Source organism: Bubalus bubalis, chromosome 16, assembly GCF_019923935.1.
Source record: "Bubalus bubalis isolate 160015118507 breed Murrah chromosome 16, NDDB_SH_1, whole genome shotgun sequence".
Taxonomy (NCBI): Eukaryota; Metazoa; Chordata; class Mammalia; order Artiodactyla; family Bovidae; genus Bubalus; species Bubalus bubalis.
Window position 1 is genome coordinate 36,387,647 of NC_059172.1, and position 22,660 is coordinate 36,410,306.

General features: G+C 36.5%; 2 protein-coding genes across 2 annotated transcripts; both read left to right on the forward strand.

Moving 5' to 3' along the window:
- Positions 1–12,870: 12,870 nt before the first annotated feature.
- On the forward strand, positions 12,871–13,949 carry LOC112579473 (olfactory receptor 51G1). Its single transcript, XM_044928985.2, has one exon. The coding sequence runs from the start codon at positions 12,880–12,882 to the stop codon at positions 13,858–13,860; it is 981 nt and encodes a 326-aa protein (XP_044784920.1). The 5' UTR covers positions 12,871–12,879; the 3' UTR covers positions 13,861–13,949.
- A 6,993-nt stretch (positions 13,950–20,942) lies between these two features.
- LOC123329612 (olfactory receptor 51G2-like) lies at positions 20,943–21,922 on the forward strand. Its single transcript, XM_044928984.2, has one exon. The coding sequence runs from the start codon at positions 20,963–20,965 to the stop codon at positions 21,920–21,922; it is 960 nt and encodes a 319-aa protein (XP_044784919.2). The 5' UTR covers positions 20,943–20,962.
- The last annotated feature ends 738 nt before the right edge of the window (positions 21,923–22,660 follow it).

Sequence of the window (22,660 nt, forward strand, 5' to 3'; positions counted from 1 at the left end):
CCAGAGGAGCCTGCTGGGCTCTAGTCCATGGGGTCTAGTCCATGGACTAGAGCCCAGAAGGCTCCTCTGGCCATGGGGTCACAAAGAGCTGGACACAACTGAGTGACTAATACTTTCATTTGTGAAATACAGTGTTCCCTCGGTATGCATGGAGGATTGGTGCCAGGACCCACCATGGATACTAAAATCCTCAGATGCTCAAATCCCTTAGTCATCTGTATCCTCAGTTCCACGTCTGTACCTGAAACCAACCCTGGATCATGTAGTAGTATTACATGTATTTATTGAAAAGAATCAGTGTGCAAGTGAACTTGTGCCGTTTAAACTCATATTCAAGTGTCAATTGTCCTTTGAAATGGCAGTTACATTGCAGAATGAAGAGAACACAAGACTCTGTCCTAAATTTCACTTGACTGTCCACTGTGCCACATCAATTAGCATGCTTTGATGAATAATTTTAATTGCACATATTCTAGACAATTTTTCCACAGAATAAGAACTATAAAAGTGATAGCAGAAGGTTCTAAATTAGGACACATTCTGCATTTGTCTCCTCAGATTATGTTAAAATTAAGAGCCACCCTCCTCCTATGGAAGGTAACTATTTTGAACCAGGTATTAATCATTCTCTTTCAACCAATATCTCATTTCTCCTTCAAACATCGCCTCTTTTCTCCATCCTTTCCATCTGATAAGTTCAAACTTCAGAGTTCTGGAGGTATCAGAATTTAGCAATATATAGCTAAATTGTATCATGCTGACAAGTACCACTGTTAATTCTGAGGACAATTTATAGACCAGCTATATAAGAGCAACAGTGGCAGCATATTTGCCCATGGAGAGATATAAATCAAAACAAGGAAAAACAGCTGAAAATACAGGTAGTAGAGCCTGCAAAATAATAAGTGCATATTTTATCACTCATATTCCAAGATGACCAGACAGCTAATTAAGCAGATAAGTATGCTTCTGTTAGGAAATATATAGATGTATAACTTCTCATAATTGTGCTGTTTGCCTAATTCAAATGTAGGCCAGGGAGCTAAAAAGGACTAGAAGTCCTAACACGTAAAAGATGGCATGGGGGCAGAAATAAACATATCTCTCAGTTTTGGAGTTGGCAACCACTGAGGAGCTTTCTCATTTGAAATTGAATAAGAGAAAAGACAATAAGGGAAATCTAAAATTACTTGCTAATGAAGCTGTAAATTGTCTTAATACATATGGTTTAAGATTTACTTTGAATAATAGCTTTACTTCAGCAAATAAAAGTTTAGAAAGTAGATATTAGCATGTAAAGGGTAGGCAAAACACATACATTATTGTGCAGTTAAGTTTCCTCTCAGAATAGCTCTTCATTTAAAGAGTAAATGAAGTTCAGAGCAACACCCCCTTATGTAATTATAAAATATGAAAACATGCCATCTGCATGGCATAATTCCAATTCTAAAATTTGTAATAAATTCCTGGACTGCATTGTTTTTGTTATATAAATGATAAAATCAAATAACAAAACTTTGAATTAAGAATTTTAAAATAACACCAGTAATAATTTTGAGTAAACAGGAGAAAATAAATGATGAGAAGAAAGAGAAAAATATAAAAAGTGGGATATAGCAAACAAGTGAGAAAAGAAAAAAAAAAAAAAAAAGTAGGAGCAGGCCCATACATACTTGCTTAGAATTTTTTTTTTTCTTTGTCACATTGCCACTGTAGGAACTGACTTTTCTTCAGTGGATCACAAAGCTTCTGCTTCCACTTCAGCAATAATAATATATACTTAGACTTCATGTGCAAGTAGCATCCCTGTTGCAGAATCTGAGAAGAAAGTAATACTTAACACAATTTCTGTCCTTCCAGGTACTGCTCTCTGTAGCACAGCCTAAATTTCTTCAGTCTTATCTCCCAGATAAATAGATTTGATAACATGGCTTATTCTTGAGTTTGTTGTACATACCAAATGCTGGTGTGGGTACTTCGCCCTGGAGTTTGATTGAACAGGTCAAGGAGCAGTTACTGTTATGTCTCCTCTTTTCAGTGGCATTACTTATCCTTAGAGAACCTCAATTGAATGCCATGCCTTTCTTAGAGATATGATCAGATAGGAAGACTAAACTCTTGGAGAAAAGGAAAATCCTAGAGGAGTAAGATCTAGTGGTCAAGGAATATCAGCTTTGATTCAAACCATGAATTGACAGAAATAAGGAGAGAGATGTAATAAAAAATATTTTATAACATCTTGTCAATTCAATGAGGATGTTCATTTATGGAAGATACTAATCATCACTCAATCATCTTCTCACCACCTACTACTCTAAACCATTAATTTTAAATTAATTTTAATATCACTGTCATTGAATTTTAATATCACTCTGTTTTCTGATCCCTTTGGCCTTGATGAAAAACCCAGGGCCTCTTACTCTACAACTCTAGCAATGAAGAAAGATGCTGAGGTGGTTGTATTATCCTTCACCCCATCTGTCCTATATCATCAGAACAGGTCTGTTATAATTCAAATCTACTTCTTCTCAACTAACCTCAATTATATTAATAGTTCTAGGATCACAGGCTCCCAGGAGCCAAGAAAGTGGCCCACGTGTGCATGGATTCCCTGTGGAGCCTAAGATATACCAGAGTTGAGCTTCTTGAGCAGGGGATCAGGTTATTCTCACACAACTTTCACAAGAGCCAGGAAGATAGGAATAAACAGATAATTTTTTCAGTGGATTATGTCTCACTGTATAATTTCATTAGGGATATATTGACTGGTCACAAATACTTAAAGATATGCTTGTTTCACAAAATTCTTTCAAATTTTTGGCAACATTGGCTTTATGTAATAATTTATGACTTATCTGAATACATGTAATTCCTAATTTCCTCTGAGAAAATATAATGGAACAGAGATCTTTCTTTAAAGAAATGATAGAGTTTTCATAATTGTAATTATAATGTACACAAAATATGTCATTGAATTTTGTTACGTAGTTTACTTAACCATTCTCCAGTTCCTGAATATATGTATTATTTTATTGTTTTACTAACTAGGAAAAATTATCAAGATTAATTCTTCATGTAGTATGATAGAAATAATAAAAAATTCACAAAACCATGTGCATCTACTGCTCTGAACATTGCTGTAAAAACAAACTATGATCTCTAGCTCCATTATCATACATATGGAAATTTTTCACATTCTTGAATTTATTCATGAAAACAACTATTTTAGTCATCAAATCAACTCTTTTATATGCACTAGGACATAGTAATAGTCTAGAGACTAGAAGTGTAATAAAGCAGACAAGGTTCTTCATTTTAGGAATATTTGGTGTAGTGGTTAAAATCAACAATAAACAAATAAGGGAACATAATATTTAAGGAAATAAAAAGTTCTTTTCCAACATGAATTTGCAGTCTAGAAAGCTTAGAATTTTTATCTTGAGTTTGATAGCAGTTAATTTCTTTAACATTGAAGTTTTTAAAAAATCTATCTTCTTTTCTATACCATGTGTCCTATAAATTTGGATTTTTTGTGTTTCCTTAATTCTAGTAATTATTACTCATTTTTAAAGTGTTTTCTCCTCTCATTTATTATTTACCTTCTACATTTCCTGATATATGTGTTTTTGGCTATTCTAGTTCACTCCTCCAACTATTCAGATTTTTCCATTTTCTGATGATTATTAATTAGCAATATCATAATTATTTTATGATCTGTTACCTGACAGTTTTTAGGGGTGTGTGTTTGAAAGTAAAATTGTATTTTTATGTGCAGTTTCATAAATAGTGACTGGATCAGTTCTACTAATTGTCTTTTTTCTTCCCAAATACTCTTTAGAATCCTATCAGAATTAAGTTTCCTATGGCCACCATAGTAAGTTACCACAGATTTAATGGCTTAAAACAACATGAACTTTTTATTTAATTCTGTATGTTAGAAATTCAACACATATGTCACTGGGCTAAAGGTTTCATTCTTTCCCAGAGGTTTTAGGATAGAATCAATTTTACTGACTTTCCAGCTTTTAGAGGCTGCTCCTAATCCTTGGCTCAGAGTCTCCTTGCATCTTCAAGGCTGACAATGGATAATTAAGGTTTTATCACCATGTATCACTAAAACAGTGATTTCTCTGCTGCTTCCCACTTCCACTTTTAAGGACCCTTATGATTACATGGGACCTGCCTAGATAAGCTAGAGCATTCGCCATATTTTAAGATCAGGTGATCATTAGACATCAGTAACTTAAATACCCCTTTACCATGTGAAGTAACATTAAGTTCCTAGGACTTGGATGTGCATATATTCTATTATGCACTATTATAAGCCACTATTCTCCCTGCTAAAGGGGTTGCCTTTATTTTTTAAAAGTGTGTTTATGTTTTGTCTCAAGTATAGATTTCAAATATATATGTATCAGTTCAGTTCAGTTCAGCCACTCAGTCATGTTTGACTCTTTGCGACCCCATGAATCGCAGCACGCCAGGCCTCCCTGTCCATCACCAACTCCCGGAGTGCACTCAGACTCACGTCCATCGAGTCAGTGATGCCATCCAGCCATCTCATCCTCTGTCTTCCCCTTCTCCTCCTGCCCCCAATCCCTCCCAGCATCAGAGTCTTTTCCAGTGAGTCAACTCTTAGCATGGGGTGGCCAAAGTACTGGAGTTTCAGCTTTAGCATCATTTCTTCCAAAGAAATCCCAAGGCTGATCTCCTTCAGAATGAACTGGTTAGATCTCCTTGCAGTCCAAGGGACTCTCAAGAGTCTTCTCCAACACCACAGTTCAAAAGCATCAATTCTTTGGTGCTCAGCTCTTTTCACAGTCCAACTCTCACATCCATACATGACCAGTGGAAAAACCATAGCCTTGACTAGATGGACCTTTGTTGGCAAAGTAATGTCTCTGCTTTTCAATATGCTATCTAGGTTGGTCATAACTTTCCTTCCAAGGAGTAAGTGTCTTTTAATTTCATGGCTGCAGTCACCATCTGCAGTGATTATGTATTAATAATTGATATATATATAGTATAATATATATAGTATATATAGTATATTATAAGTCGGAGAAGGCAATGGCACTCCACTCCAGTACTCTTTTTTTTTTTTTTTTTTTTCCCACTCCAGTACTCTTGCCTGGAAAATCTCATGGATGGAGGAGCCTGGTAGGCTGCAGTCCATGGGGTCGCTAAGAGTCAGACATGACTGAGTGACTTCACTTTCATTTTTTCACTTTCATGCATTGGAGAAGGAAATGGCAACCCACTCCAGTGTTCTTGCCTGGAGAATCCCAGGGGCAGCAGACCCTGGTGGGCTGACATCTATGGGGTCACACAGAGTCGGACAGGACTGAAGTGACTCAGCAGTATATTATATGTAATATATAATGTTACTTGTATATTATATAAATATGTATATTACTTATATATATCTTTAAGTAATTATACTTAATATAATATATTGTATATAATTGTATATTGTATACAAATTGTATACAAATATATTGTATAATTGTAACTAGTTATGGGCTTCCCAGGTGGTGCTAGTGGTAAAGAACTTGCCTGCCAATGCAGGAGACTTAGGAGATCTGGGTTTGATCCCTGAGTCGGGACGATCCCCTGGAGTGGGGCATGGCAACCCACTCCAGTATTCTTGCCTGGCGAATCCCATGGACAGAGGAGCCTGGTGGACTACAGTCCATATATGTATTGATTAATAATTATAGTATATAGAGAACCCCAGGGACGGGGGAAACTGGTGGGCTGCTGTCTGTGGGGTCACACAGAGTCGGACATGACTGAAGTGACTTAGCAGCAGTCCGACTCTGTGCAGCCCCATAGACAGCAGCCCACTAGGCTCCTCTGTCCCTGGGATTCTCCAGGCAAGAACACTGGAGTGGGTTGCCACTTCCTTCTCCAATGCATGAAAGTGAAAAGTGAAAGTGAAGTCACTCAGTCGTGTCTGACTCTGTGACCCCATGCAGGCTCCTCCGTCCATGGGATTTTCCAGACAAGAGTACTGGAGTGGGTTGCTATTGCCTTCTCCAACACCTAATTATATATATATATATATATAATTATAACTAATTAATTTATGTATATTTGTTTTGTTTCAAAAAGATTCAAATATATGTTTATTTTAGTATCCATTTGACAGAAAATTACTAGTAAACATATATTTATACCACTAAAATGTTTAAGAAGTTAAGTGTTAGGTAATGATACATAATGCTTATAAAAAAGAACATTTTGTCTTCAATTATAATTATCTTTCTTCAATTATACAATTTTCATTTGAAATTTAAGCAATATTCCAGTTTCTTCCTGAATATTTAAATCTTACTTTCTATTTTCTTGAACATGTTTCTTCACAGTTATTTTAAAGCCTATCTAAAAATTATATTTTTGAATCCTCTATGTTTATTCTAGTATTATTATTTTTTAATATTAGTCTTATGTTACATATCTGTGTTTCCTTTTCTGCTTGGTTATGCTATAGCTAAATATTTTCTATAAAATTAAACTACAAATAATTTAAGCCTAGGATAATGACATGTAATATTACACAAGTTTACAGGATTTGTATGCACTTCTGGCAGACGGTTATTGGCACTGGTAATCTCATATCTCTTTAATAAAATCATAATTTGAGGTTACTGACATCTATTTTAGTCCCTCTAAGAACATATCTATTTGTAATTCACCCGTCCATCTAGGGAAGATCCCATATAGGCCGGGTGTTAGAAGCCACCCAGCTCTAATATCTATTTTAGTTCTGTAGTCCCTTTATTTTATTGTGTAGTCTTACTATTCTTAGTTCTTTTATTCCACTAAGGAGTTTTTAGTTGGAACCCTTCAACCTCCCATTGTGTATCTAAATTCAGCAGCCATCAGAGGTAGAGTCAGAGTTTCCTTGCATTTGTCCACTTGTGCCTCCCTTAGGCTTTCTCTGTTCCTGTGGAAATTCCCACTGTCTCATCCTGAACAACATCCATCCCTTAGGCTCACAGGCCCTTACTCTTTAACGTATCATTAGTGGCTCTGATTCCCTCAGGCTTTCAGGGACCCCATATAACCAGGAAAAATGAAAAGCTTCTTTCATCACAGATGTATAAGTGGAAATGTTCTATACTCCTTAGAAAACAGTCTCCAACTTGAGCACTTTAAATATGGGCAAAAAACCAAAGCAGTGAAAGTTGTTTAAATGAAGAATAAACAGAAGTGGCCAACAGACAGGAGTAAGTCTGTTATGGGGCAGAAGAGCAAAGCTGGAAGGCAAAACAGCTATCACTTTGCTGATGGAAAGAAGCGGATAACTGTGGCTCAGGGAAAGAGATTGGTTATGGGTAGTTGGAGACAGGGAATTTGAGGTGAAAAAGTAATGAATTTTGTAGGAAAAAAATTGTATAACGTGATGCAATAATGTGAGATGAGATGTGTTTGGGTATTTTAGATAAGCAGAAGAGCGCATTTGAATACAGTCCTGAGAAAGGGCCTTGGGTTATTTTATACAAAAAGAAAGAAGGAAAGAATATAATTTGGGAATGAGAGTGGAAATGAGGTCATAACTAGTAAATGGTGTAAGAGGCAATCTAGGGGATTTGAGCATGAGAGCACATAATGAGCTGAATGGAGAACCTGGCCAAAATCACATGTATAATCCACCTCCCTTTTTCTATACACAAGGAAGAAGGATCTTATAAATAATGACAATGGCTTCCCTTTTCTTCAGAGATAAGTACGCAGCAATTAACACATTTTAAATACAGAAATGAACTGACTTGCCTGTGTCTTTAAGAATTCATGGCTCTAAGGAAAAATGATTTGAGGGAATGACATAAGAATGGAAGAAATGAGATTAGTTAAGTGGCCAATAAAATAGAAGAGGAATGCTGAGGTAAGCAACAGAAGTGAATAGGTTAAAGTACTCTGGACCTTGAAATGAGAGGAGAGAGGACATGGATTTTAATAACCAAGGACAAAGCCTAGTTTTTACATTTGATCAATTGTGTAGCATGAGTTACATTTACTACGATGGAAATATTAAGGCTATTGCCAAGAGTCCCTTCTTGGCCATGTGATTTTTCTTGTGTCTTTTAGACATAAAACAGAGACATCTGATAGACTATTTGATATAACTCTGGAGATCAGTAGAGAGTTAAGAATAGAGATGTGTGGTGAAGTTACCAGTGGGTAGTTTTTAAAAGCAATTACTGAATAGAATATTTTAGGAAAAAGTGTAGCTATATATTAGAAATAAAAACAGAAGGAACACCTGGGGTACTTTTAGTATTTAGAAATCTGGCACTGGAGTAGGAACCAATGAAGTTTTAAAGAAATAAAATAGATCAATTAGTAGGGTTCAGTTCAGTTCATTTCAGTCACTCAGTCATGTCTGACTGTGACCCCATGAATCGCAGCACGCCAGGCCTCCCTGTCCATCACCAACTCCCAGAGTTCACTCAGACTCACATCCATCCAGTCAGTGATGCCATCCAGCCATCTCATCCTCTGTGGTTCCCTTCTCCTCCTGCCCCCAATCCCTCCCAGCATCAGAGTCTTTTCCTAGAGTAAACTCTTCACATGAGGTGGCCAAAGTACTGGAGTTTCAGCTTTACCATCATTCCTTCCAAAGAACACCCAGGATTTTTTGTAGGGTAAGAGGAAATAAAGCAAGCATGTTTTCAAAAATAATATATATGTAAAATATTTTCAGAGGAGAACATGGTCAACAGTTTTGCATACTGCTGAGAGTTATAATGAGAAGAGGGACATTTTTTGGATTTGGTGACTAGGGATTATTGATTAATTTGACTAGAACTGTTGCATTTGGGGAGGATTTTGGGCAGGATGCTAGAGTAATGAGAGTGTATATTTTGTAGACCACAACTTCATAAGGTAGCATTCTTGTTGCAGTTCAGTTCAGAACATTTCAGTCACTCATTTGTGTCTGACTCTTGCGACCCCATGGACTGCAGCACGCCAGGCTTCCCTGTCCAACAACAACTCCCAGAACTTGCTCGAACTCATGTCCATTGAGTTGAAGATGCCATCCAACCATCTCATCCTCTGCTGTCAACTTCTGCCGCCTTCAGTCTTTCCCAGCATCAGAGTCTGATCCAGTGAGTCTGTTCTTTACATCAGGTGGCCAAAGTATTGGAGTTTCAACTTTGGCTTCAGTCCATCCAATGAATATTCATGACTGTTTCCTTTAGGATAGACTGGTTGAATCTCCTTGCAGTTCAAAGGATTCTCAAGAGTCTTCTCCAATACCACAGTTCAAAAGTATTAATTCTTTGGCACTCAGCATTCTTTATAGTCCAACTCTCACAGCCATACATGACTACTGGAAAAACCATACCTTTGACTAGACAGACCTTTGTTGGCAAATTAATGCCTCTGTTTTTAAATATGCTATCTAGGTTGGTCATAGTTTTTCTTCCAAGGAGCAAGTGTCTTTTAATTTCATGGCTGCAGTCACCATCTACAGTGATTTTGGAGCCCCCCAAAATAAAGTCTGACACTGTTTCCACTGTTTCCCCGTCTATTTGCCATGAAGTGATGGGACTGGATGCCATGATCTTAGTTTTCTGAATTTTGAGTTTTAAGCCAACTTTTCACTCTTCTCTTTCACTTTCATCAAGAGGCTCTTTAGTTCTTAAATTTCTGCCATAGGGGTGGTGTCATCTTCCTATCTGAGGTTATTGATATTTCTCCTGGCAATCTTGACTCCAGCTTGTGCTTCATCCAGCCTGGCATTTCGCATGATGTACTCTGAATATAAGTTAAATAAGAAGGGTGACAATATCCAGCCTTGTCATACTCCTTTCCTGATCTGGAACCAGTCTGTTGTTCCATGTTCAGTTCTAATTGTTGCTTCTTGACCTGCATACAGATTTCTGAGGATGCAGGTAAGGTGGTCTGGTATTCCTATCTCTTTAAGAATTTTCCACAGTTTTTTGTGATCCACACAGTCAAAGGCTTTGGCATAGTCAATAAAGCAGAAATTGATGTTTTTCTGTAACTCTCTTGCTCTCTTGATGATCCAACAAATGTTGGCAATTTGATCTCTGGTTCCTCTGCCTTTTATAAATCCAGCTTGAACATCTGGAAGTTCATGGTTCATATACTGTTGAAGCCTGGCTTGGAGAATTTTGAGCATTATTTTGTTAGCGTGTGAGATGAATGCAATTGTGCAGTAATTTGAGCATTCTTTGGCATTGCCTTTCTTTGGGATTGGAATGAAAACTGACCTTTTCCAGTCCTATGGCCACTGCTGAGTTTTCCAAATTTTCTGGAATATTGATTGTAGCATTTTCACAGCATCATTTTTCAGGATTTGAAATAGCTCAACTGGAATTCCATCACCTCCACTAGCTTTGTTTGTAGCGATGCCTCCTAAGGCCCATCTGACTTCACATTCCAGGATGTCTGGCTTTAGTTGAGTGATGACACCATCATGGTTATCTGGGTCATGAGATTCTTTTTTGTATAGTTCTTCTGTGTATTCTTGCCACCTCCTCTTAATATCTTCTGCTTCTGTTAGGTCCATACCCTTTCTGTCCTTTATTGTGTCTATCTTTGCATGAAACTTCTTGGTATCTCTCATTTTCTTGAAGAGATCTCTAGTCTTTCCCATTCTATTGTTTTCCTCTCTTTCTTTGCATTGATCATTGAGGAAGGCTTTTTTTTATCCCTCCTTGCTATTCTTTGGAACTTTGCATTCAGATGCTTATATCTTTCCTTTTCTCCTTTGCCTTTAGCATATCTTCTTTTCTCAGCTATTTGTAAGGCCTCCTCAGACAACCAGTTAGCCTTTATACATGTATTTTTCTTGGGGATGGTCTTGACTACTGCCTCTGTGTACAAGTGTCACGAATCTCCGTCATAGTTCTTCAGGCACTCTGTCTATCAGATCTAATCCTTTGAATCTATTTCTCACTTCCATTGTATAACCATAGGATATTTGATTTAGATCATACCTGAATGATCTAGTGGTTTTCCCTACTTTCTTCAATTTAAGTCTGAATTTGGCAATAAGGAGTTCATGATCTGAGCCACAGTCAGCTCCCATTCTTGTGCTGACTGTATAGAGCTTCTTCATCTTTGGCTGCAAAGAATATAATCAGTCTGATTTCTGTTTTGCCATTCTCTGTCCAGTAAAAGTTCTTTGTTTTAAGGCTTATCTCTCTCAGTTTTCTTCTAAGCCATTGTTTTGTTAAAACTCTAAAAGAAAGTGAGAAGACTGTGCATTTTCAAGTAAAACTTGGAAGCAATTGCAGAAAAAGATAAGTAATTCCCAGGATTACTCAGGGAAACCTGGCAAAAATATCCTGCAGTCTAAGGAGGAAGGGCCTTTTAAAAGGTGGCAAGAATACACACTTCCTAGTGTGCTATGGAAGGTCATTATAGGACAGAACTAGAGCTACTTTCTGAACATAGAGTTAAAATATTTTAGTAACGTTTTAGAATCAGGGGCTTGGATACTAAACAAAATTGGTCTTTAGTTTGATCAATGGTATTTCTGAACCTCAGGTTACTCATATATAACCAAGTCTCTGTTGATCTCATATTCCAAGGTTCAAATATGATAATAAATATATAAATAATTTTGAGTCTAAAAGTACTCTTATTTATTAGAATGTGATTGTGACTCATGAATACTTTTAAGGAATTGGATAATAACATCTGTTTTACCTTTTCTATGAGGAGATCTCCATTAATAGCCAACTTACTCTTATGAAAGAAAGATTGAATCATGAGGGAAAATGAGCAAAGTAGCAGGAAAAAAAAAAAAAAAGCAGGACACTAGATTATTGCCATTATAGTGGACCATGGGATCACAGCCTGAGGGTGGGTTAACTTCATTCTAATATCTTAGGGATCATGAGGCTGTGATGGCTGATGTTTTCCTTGCTGTCAGAGATGTCTGAAGACTGTGTTCACAGATGGCAACAGTAGAAAACTAGTTGGGACTCCACTGACAATTGAGGGGAGGCTCCAGGATTAACAAAACTGACATAGTTCACAAATCAATTATATCCATGGAACAAATGATAAAAATTTACTTAAAACTCTTGCCTTAATGAAGGGTAGGTACACATAAATAAGCCTTGGTGGAGAATATGAAAGAGAAACCGAACTCCAAATCCCTGAGACTGTGTCAATTAGGTAGGCACTTATTTACCCTTAGATGCTTAGGGACTTCTGGTTCACATTTAAGTCAGTTTGAGGGCTGATTTATGTACCTCTCTAATTGATAACCATACTTGCTGCATATGCAGTGTTTTTTTTTTTTTTTTTGAAATATCAATTTTATATCCTATATGACTTGATTAGTCTTGTGTGATTTTTTCCATTGGATAAAACAAACTTTATTCATTTTTTGCCTAAGTTTTTTCTGACATTCATTCTAAAATGCCTCCACCAAGTGTCCTTGTCAGAGTGAAATGAATGCTAAATGAATGCTTAACATAGAGAGGTCAGGGTCTGGGAAAATATTCTTACTTTACATCACAATCAAAAATAAAGGTAAATGATACAACTGAAAGTGAATAAAAATAAACTAACCTATGGAAATAATAGTAGAAACTGGAGGAGACTATATTATACACTTAGGAGAGGAAAGGGCATTCTATGAAACATTCAAAATCCAGAATCAGCAGCCTAAAAGATTGACAGATAACAGTATAATAACCACATATCATTTTAAGAATTAAACAGTAATATATTAACATGTTTCAAAGTAATTTCCAAATCTGTATGAATAATGCCCCTACAAAGCAAGCATTAAGAAAAAAACCTAGTGTAAAAACATGACCTGCTATCTTCTCAATGTTGTATGTTTTTCTTCCTTTTAGGAGTTCATATTCTAATGGTAGAAAAATGACTTCTTGGAACAATATAACGACAGGCACTAATTCCAGTATTGGACAGGCACCTTCATTCTACCTCTCTGGGATTCCTGGCTGCGAGGATGTTCAACACTTTATTTCCATCCCCTTTTGTGTGTTCTATCTGATTGGAATAGTGGGCAACTGTACAGTTCTTCACATCATCCACACTGACAAGAGTCTCCATGAGCCCATGTACTACTTCCTGGCCATGCTGTCCCTCACGGACATGGGCATGTCCATCTCCACCCTGCCCACAGTACTGAGAACCTTCTGGTTTGATGCTAAGGAGATTGAGATGAATACTTGTGTAGCTCAGATGTATTTTATTCACACTTTTTCTCTAATGGAATCAGCTGTGCTCCTAGCCATGGCTTTTGACCGCTATGTTGCCATCTGCGATCCTTTGAGGTATTCCAGCAAACTTACCCCACAGCGCATTGTCTACATAGGGGTCTTCATCGTAATCAGATGCTCCACTGTCCTCCCTGTTGTTCTTGTTCGTATCCCCACATTTTCTTTCTGTCACTCCCATGTTCTCTCCCACTCCGTCTGCTTACATCAAGATGTCATCCAATTGGCCTGTTCTGACATCTCATTCAATGTTTTGTATGGCTTGTTTGTTGTTGCATTTTATTGGGGTGTAGATTCTCTAGGAATCTTTTTATCTTATGCTCTCATCCTCCGCTCTGTGTTGCGCATTGCATCCCAGGGAGGGAAACTCAAAGCCCTCAGTACATGTGTCTCCCATATTTGTGCTGTGCTCATTCTATATGTGCCAATGATAGGGTTGTCCTTAGTGCATCGTTTTGCAAAACATTCCTCTGCCATTATTCACATTACCATGGCAGATATTTACCTGTTAGTTCCACCAGTTCTCAACCCAATTATTTATAGTGTCAAGACAAAGCAGATTCGCCAAGGCTTCCTAGGGATATTATTATCCAAAAGGATAGGGCTTGCTCACACTTAGATTCTTTGATATTTCAACTTTTACATCCATCACCTTCATCCTAAAGATTAACCTGTTAGAAATTCTTGGACACATTTGGTATATAATAATTCCATGATAGTTCACAAATTCCACATGTCACTTCAAGAAAAACATTTCAGTTTCTATCATTATTTCCTAGCTTTAAATCATCTCAAAACCCTTGTGTCAGGAGAAGTAATAAGAGGGAATAATTTAATTCAAATATTTTACGGAGATATTTTCCATTCAAGTTTGAAGGGAAGTACAATTTTCTATGTTATAACTAAAATAGAGAAATTCCCTGAACAACTCAATGATAAAAGACATAATACACAGCAGAATTTATGTTGATAATTCATTACATTTTATTTCCATTATGTCAAAGTAGACTTCACACTCCATATTTTGAGTCAAATTGTAAGCAAGTGGATGTTTAAATTTAGAGATGACATAACTGAAACTATTGCATTTCTTTATTTCCTTTACTTCTATTGAAATGATTGTCAGAAAAAAATCTGGGTGATGAATAAAGTTAGTTTTTTTTGTTGTTGTTGTTCTTCAATGGAGAAAACTAGAAGAGAAATCCAAACTTCACAATAGAGGGGATCTATATTCATGAAATGTAGTGAAAACATCAAAATCCCTTGATCAGTGTACACTCCTATTAGGTGTAATATCTCATGTACAGAACGTTAAATAAAAATAGAGCAAGAGAGAACCCTTCCCCCCATCACCATAAACTGTAATCGTCTGAGGATCTTGATGTCTTACACAATTTCCTAGGATATAAGAGGAAACAAGTTTTCAACACCCAAGATTAAAGTACATATTCTAGTGGGAAAATAGAAATGGATCTAAGATAGTTAGAAAGAGGGCTCAAAGAGAACACATTTGTTTTGTACAAATACTATTTTAAATCACCCTCAAAGACCTCCCTTGGTTAAATAAAGGGAAGATGAAAAACATAATAAACACATTTTTTAAGGATTATTTCTAGATACTCTGAAAAGAATACATAAGATAATTTTAAAAATTAAAAGTATTAGGAATCATAGTTTTAAAAATTTGTTTAGAAAGTAAACCAGTTCAGGGAATAGAATAAAAATAAAAATAGAGAACAAACTCTGCAGTTCCATGTGAATTGAAAACAGAAAAAAAAAATCTGTGAAAATTATGTTAACATTAAATCAGATATGAATGTAGATTTTATAGCAAAGGGATCCACTGAACTGTGTTCAACTGTGTTGAAAAACTAAATATGCAAAGATTTACCTGATGCTTTTTCTCTTACACTTGAGAAACTAATATTTCTGAGGTGAATCCCCCATTCTAGGAGAAAAAAGACTTTTTCATTTGATTAACCAAAAAATGAACATCAGGCTTCCTGTAAAAAATGGGAAAAAATTACACATATTAGAACTTCAACATGTATTAAGTTGGCCAATAGTGATAGTGATGGTGATAAACACAAAGACAGAGATAGAAAGTAACAGAGGTACACATATGTATATGAGGTAGACACCTCTCCTTTGTCTTAATTAAGGTTCTGTCAGGAAAAAATAAAATTGTTCTCAAACTGGATAATATGAAGACTTTGATACAGGCATCAGGGGTCGTCGAAAATATGTGGACAAGATTTGGTAAAACCAAGAAATATTTTTATACATATTTTATAAATATATCATTGACGTAGATAGTACTACAGAAGGGAATTTGATGCCAACGTTAGTCCTGAAGTGGCAAGGGAACAAAACTTTTTACCAGAACATGGGAAGGACAGAATGTGGAGAAGGACACCCAGCATGAGCTTTCCCTTTCTGTAGAAAGATGCAGCCACCATGAGGAAGCCACGGTGAGGGTTGTTGGGGAGCCAAAGGGGTAAATGTTCCAACTGTATCTTGCTTCCTGCATTTCCATTAGCGATCAAGTCAAACCAGAAGTCAGAGAGCAAAGGGACCTGTTGATTCAGCTCACTGTGGTCAAGACAGAGCAGAGCAGATCTGGAAAACAGCCTAAGGATGCCCTTTGGCAAGCAGTCTGCCTTTCATTATTTGTATCTGCTCTCAAATACGCACATATAGTTCAGGCTTTTGGTCTCTGTAGTGCTTTATCTAGTAGCTGTAAATGTGAATATTTGTAAATCATTTTCTTGCCATTAGAGTGAATCATTCAAAATTGAGCTTATGATCTTGGTTGTCAAACAATTTAGCAGTGAGAGATGAAATTGCTTTTTTTAAAAATTTTGTTCCTATGTTTTTTACATGAGAAATATACAGACCATATAGTAAAGGAGTATGGTTTCACTGACTAATAACAATTCTCTGAATCTGAGATCTTTGAACATATCCAACTTGGATGATGTCAAAGTGATTTGAATTGTGCTCAGTTGTTCAGTTGTGTCTGACTGTTTGCAACTCCATGAACTTTAGCTCACCCACCCAAGCTCCTCTGTCCATGGGATTTTCCAGACAATAATACTGTAGTGGGTTGCCATTTCCTTCTCCAATGATTTAAGTTAATATTACAAAAAGCTAAGTGTAAGGATATTTCTGAGGCATCCCATGCCAGTGAAGGAAGTAAGTTCAAATCATTTCTCTGGTAATTTCACAACAAGACATTGGAAGATGGAAGTGTGAAGATTTTTCTAGTGATGGGATAGAAATAGCCTCTTATTTTCATGGACTGTTATTGGATGGTGAATTTATTTTAATAACTGAGTAAATATTATTTATGAGAACTATTACTTCTGTTGTAGTAATTACTTATATTTTTCAACTCCTGAAAGAGCTAATTGTCAATTAGTATCTTAAATATAACAGTAGAGGAAGATTAGCAAGCTATGACATGTGTAATCAGCAATATCTTACTTGAGTGAGATGATAGATTTGTTAAGATTTAAATTAGTATTACAAGGTTCAAAACCAGAGTCAAAAAAAATTAACATTAAAACACATTTTTAAAAGAAATTCCTGTACTAAACAGTTAGAAATCAATATTTTTAAGACAGTTTTATTCACCCTGAGAGGAGATGTCTTATCATTCAGTAGTCCACATGCCAACTCTGCTATATAGCTTAATCACCAGTAGATGTTTAGAAGTCAAAATTGTTGACAGACATGTGGCCCTTCATTCACTGAATGAAACCATGTATACATAATCAAATCAAATTTATACAATCCCTTTCATCAGTAAAAGCTAAGGCACAGAGAATCACACTTAGCATTATTGCTTATGATCTTTAAAATGGGTTTCTTTTTTCATTGTGGTTTTAAGGTTACAGCAAATTTGAGTGAAAGCTACAGAGATTTCCCATACACTCTTTATTACAATAGTTTTGAAGGAAGCAATTCACATAAGTAAGTTTCATTTTTATCTAGTATGTAGTAACAGTACCAACTTGGAGCCATTCCCACCTCTATGTCCTGAATAAGTTGTTCTCCTTGGCTACACCATAGCTAACAACCTTTACTACTCTACCGTATTCTGGATACAAGTTAGTATTTCATCTCATGTTGCACTACCTACTTTGTTCTGGACATTGAAGTGATAAATACTTGAGACTCTCTGTAGCCTTCTTGCCTTTGAATTTCCAAACTTCAATATCTGGAATGATAAAGGGAGGGTTGGGGGAAGGGCTATAAACTAAAATAGTGACAGTGACAGTTACAGGCACAGTCTTGCATTTCTCGGGGAGACTCATATCTCTAAGGATTAGAGGAAGACTTATTAACTCATGCATTTTGCTTTGAGAATTAAAACAATCTCTCATGCAAAGAGGAACTGTTCTACCAAGTAGGTAAGGACTGGTAAGTAAGAGTGGGAAGTAATAGAAAAACACAAAGTGGGGCTTGAGAGACAAGAGAGAGAAGGGCAGACACCCAAAGTGTGAGAAGAAACACCAAGGGAATGGTTCAAGAAGGAAAAGATTCTTAGTATTAGAGGATATCCTTTCTCCAAATATCCTTATTATTCATACCCTGTGCAAAACATTCAAGCCAGACTCAGAGTTTTCAGATAGGACTTGCCTAATATACCCTAGACTTGCATGACATGTGGTCTGCTTTCTGTTGGTGGACATGATTGCTTACACAGGGTGAAGGACTATTATCAAACATAACAAAGAGGAATTCCAGAATATGAGTGGGATTACACCAGATAACCTTTGAGGTTCCTTCTAATCCTAATTACCAGTTATTTTTAATATGAAATTAATTATTGTCTAAATTCGCATTAAGACCTTCAGATTTCTGAGTTTATAAACTAAACTCCACAAAATCCATCCTCCTCTGGAGATTTGGAAGATACCACAAGGCAATGTGAATGCATTTAAAATTGTAAGATCAGGAACAATAGGAATTGGATTATCAAAATGAACAGGTGCTACCTAAAAAGGGGGTTGTGAAATAACAGACCAGATTCTAGTGAATATGGAATATAATGGATATTTATGTTGTGGTAATTTCAGAATGCTAATATCTCAAATTCCTAATTCACTGAAGTTCCAAAGATCTCATGCTTACTCTTGATGAGACTTCTCATTCTATCCTGGACTCAGTTTTTGTTGTTGCTTTTTTCAAATTTGGCACTGAATACAATGAGAAGTGAATATGTTGTGTCATAATGATCAGAGGAGTTTCTGGATAGAAAAAAAATGATTAAGAAGCAATTCATATCTCTGGCTATACTGAAATTTACTGGATGAAAAGGAAATGAAACTGATACAATTCACTTTCTACTTCTCAGGCCACCTAAGTCACTTGTGAGATGGTTGTTCATGATGGTTTCCTCTAAAGGAGGATACTTCATAGTCTCCCCATATATTCCTCCTCCCATTATACTTTAAACAATTCTTATTGGTGTTACTGTTGTCATCATCATTGTTGTCATTATCATCATCATCCAGAAGGCTCTTTGCTAAGTATTTTACACACAATATATCTTTTACCTTAGCACATCCTTTCAAATTGTTACTTTCTTCAGTTCAGAGAGGAGGCAGTTTTGGTACAGAGAGAAGAAAAGGTGATTTGGTCAAAATTAAACGGAGCACAACATTGAAACCAGAATACAGCTTAAGTTAAAGTGACTGCAGAAGGAGAGAAATAGATTCTAAATAAGGAAGATGTTGAATGACTGTCTCCTTAAAATCTCAGTGAAGAGTCAGTAAGATGACAAAAGATGTACTCTAGATCAGGTATCTTCCCAGTTTTCAATGAAACTTCATGTTTACTCCTTTTTGATTCAAAGAAACCTTGTGAAATCATAAAAAGTTTCTAAATCGAGTGAGCAATGAAATGAAAACCAGATTTCTAAATTTGGATTATGGTGTAGAAATTGGAAAAGAATCAACAAAAGAAGGGATAATATTGGAAAATCTGGGCATTAAAGGTAATAATTAGTGCAAGTGTAGACAGGAAGATGAAGTAGATAGGAATTTGGGGAGTTAAATTGCAGGGTTGTAAGAGGTATCAGTTCATACTGTGTGTGTGTAGAACTTAATTGTAATAAGAGTTAAAAAGCCTGAAATTGTTTCTGTAGTATACATATTTGGTGTCTTGCTTATGAATCTTTCATTTCCTAGAAAGTTATTAAACATCGAAGGCAATAATCTTTTGCAGTCATGGTTTCTTTACATGTAACTAGAGGAGACTGCAGTCTTTCCAGGTGACTCAGTGGTAAAGCATCCTCCTACCAATGCAGGAGACACAGGTTCGATCCCTAGGTCAGGAAATTCCCCTGAAGTGGAACACAGCAACCCATTCCAGTATTCTTGCCTGGAAAATCCCATGGACAGAGCCTGGTATGCTACAGTCCATGAAGTCACAAAAGAGTCGGACCTGACTTAGCAACTAAAATAACAACAGCAAGAGGAGACTGAGAGGATTTGATCTCCCTAAAGCCAAAGTAGACTTTTCAAGATAGCATGATGACAATTTATTAATTTACAGTTAGAGGCAATCTGCCCCATGGATTAGAATTTTGGTAAGCATGGATGCTTGTCAAGAGAAGGGCAAGTGATGGCTCATCTTCTTACTTCAGAGGTATTGCTATTGATACAGAAGAAGTACTGGAATCTAATAGGTGAAAATATATTAACTCATTCATCCAAGTATAAAATATTTAGTGTCAAGATTAGGCACAGTAGGCTTTTTTAATTTTTTTTGTCATTCACTCTTTTTGTTATTTTGTTTTCTCTTGATTTTGCTATGAATCATGAATTTCTACTCGATCTTTCCCCAATCCCTATATATCTATTATTTTGCCTTTTTTTTTTTTTTTTTTTTTGCAGATAGAGCCTCTCTCTAAATAATAAATCAGTTCCTAAACATAGTAGGAAGAAGGTTTGGACTCTTTAAATGCAGAGTCAGTCAATTCTTCTTTGCTTATATTATATAAAAAATTGTATATTTATACTTTTTAAAAATCATACATTATTCTGTCTATCCTAACTTATGTTTAGCTCTTGGGTACTTGGATACTAGCCTGATACTAGATTGATATTAGAGTTGATTTTCACTGGGTACCAACGCTGTGGCATCACTTATATAGCCAGAGATAGGTTAGTAAGAGCAAAAACCATGCTGATCAATACTTACCTGAATTCTGTAATATGCTTTGCATGGTTTTCTAATATTACTGAAAAATCTATCAAGCTAAGACAGAAAAGCCATTTCATGTAAGTCACTGCCCAAGTCATTTTTTTTAAAGAAAAAGTTCTAACGTATGGCCAGTGACTCTGGTTGAGGATCTTCCTGAAGAAAAGTATGAAAATAAAGATGTAGTCTAGAATAGGTTTTGTGTGTACTGTTCTGGGTAGTGTCTTTAGAAGGAGACTACCCATATTCATAGAACATGATAATACATTTGCATTTGAGAGGAAGAAGGGAAGATCCTTGCGGTTATAAAACTGGATGTTTTACTTAACGGACAACACTCAGCAAAGAAATGAAGAATGACAAAGCAAAACTGTGAGGGTAAATCTAGGAGTGATTATAGGACAGACTGAAGTTTTGTTTTGTTTTTGTGACACAGGTGCTGATCTTATCATTTGTTCCCCCTCTGGAGTGTGATTGTGAATCTGGATTGTGGTTTAACAGTAAGCCCTATGGCAACTGCAAACTCCAGCAATATCCTGGCCTCCACCTTCTATCTCACAGGTATCCCTGGATATGAGGAATTTCACCACTGGATTTCCATCCCATTCTGTCTCCTCTTTCTTGTTGGAATCATGGGCAACTGTACTATCCTACATATTGTCCGGACAGACCTCAGGCTCCACGAGCCCATGTACTACTTCTTGGCCATGCTTTCTCTCACTGATATGGGCATGTCCTTGCCCACAATGATATCGCTCTTCAGGGTGCTGTGGTCCATATCCAGGGAGATCCAGTTCAACACTTGTGTAGTCCAAATGTTTTTCATTCACACTTTCTCCTTCACTGAATCATCTGTGCTCTTGGCCATGGCCCTTGACCGATATGTGGCCATCTGCCACCCACTAAGATATGCCACCATTCTCACTCCTACACTCATCACTAAAATTGGAATTGCAGCCCTGCTTAGAAGTGCCCTTCCTGTGATTCCACTTCTCGCCCGGATGGCCTTCTTTCCCTTCTGCCACTCTCACGTCCTTTCTCATTCTTACTGTCTGCACCAGGATATGATCCGCCTTGCCTGTGCTGACACCAAGTTTAACGTTATATATGGAATGGTTATGATCACTTTACTGTGGGGAATGGACTCTCTGGGTATTTTTGTGTCTTATGTTTTCATCCTTCACTCAGTATTAAACATTTCATCTCAGGAGGGAAGATTTAAGGCCCTCAACACATGTGCATCCCACATCTGTGCTGTCCTTATTCTTTATGTGCCTATGATTGGGCTCTCTGTTGTCCATCGTTTTGCCAAACACTCATCCCCTCTCATCCACATCTTCATGGCTCATATCTACCTGCTAGTTCCACCTGTGCTCAACCCAATTATCTATAGTGTGAAGACAAAGCAGATCCGCCAAGGAATTCTCCACCTGCTTTTCCCCCTAAAACTCAGTTCTTCTCTGACGTAGGTTTGTCTTCAACACAGTGATGACATGAATATTAAGTTTGTAAATATATAGTGATTTGTCTGCTCTCTATGTTGGCACCAGAGTTACCAATAAAAGATTACTTAAAAAAAAAAAAAACGCTGAAATAGTTCTGACAGTACATTGTGAAAAATCCTAAAGGAGAGAGTTGGTGTCTACTGGATTTATAATAGACTGACTTAACATGAACTTCCTAAATTCCAAGTATGAATGTGTTGGAGCAGAGTGTGTTGGAAATTACTTCCATCTGTGGTTTCTCATTTGTAATCCTATCCTGATTCAGTGCTGATTGTCCATGAAGTTTTCCTTGTTTATTCTAAACCCATATTTCTTTGCTTCTTGATACACTATATTTGTCAGGGAATCTTATATTACCTTTCTCATTATATAAATGTGTTTGTAAATCTACTTATGCTAACTTTCTTAAAATGGAAAAAAAAACCTTACCTTGATGTAAGAGCATATTAGGTTTCAAAAAGGAAATTTTTGAACTTTTATGGTCCATCAGCATCATCTTTTAAAATTTTACTCACATGTTCTGTTCTTTCTGAGGACATTTAGTTTCATCAGGAATAGAAAGGGGCGAATTTCATAGTTTTATTTAATTTTTAGAATTACTCTTACTCTTTCAGAAAGCCAAACTCAGTGATTTTTTATGTCCCTGAGATAATGTCATGTGAAGCCAGTGATTATATAATCTACTGGATTAGATGTGTCTAA

What these genes read in the sequence shown, in the direction of transcription:
- LOC112579473 (XM_044928985.2), top strand. Translation starts at nt 12,880, where the DNA reads ATGACTTCTTGGAACAATATAACGACAGGCACTAATTCCAGTATTGGA.
- LOC123329612 (XM_044928984.2), top strand. Translation starts at nt 20,963, where the DNA reads ATGGCAACTGCAAACTCCAGCAATATCCTGGCCTCCACCTTCTATCTC.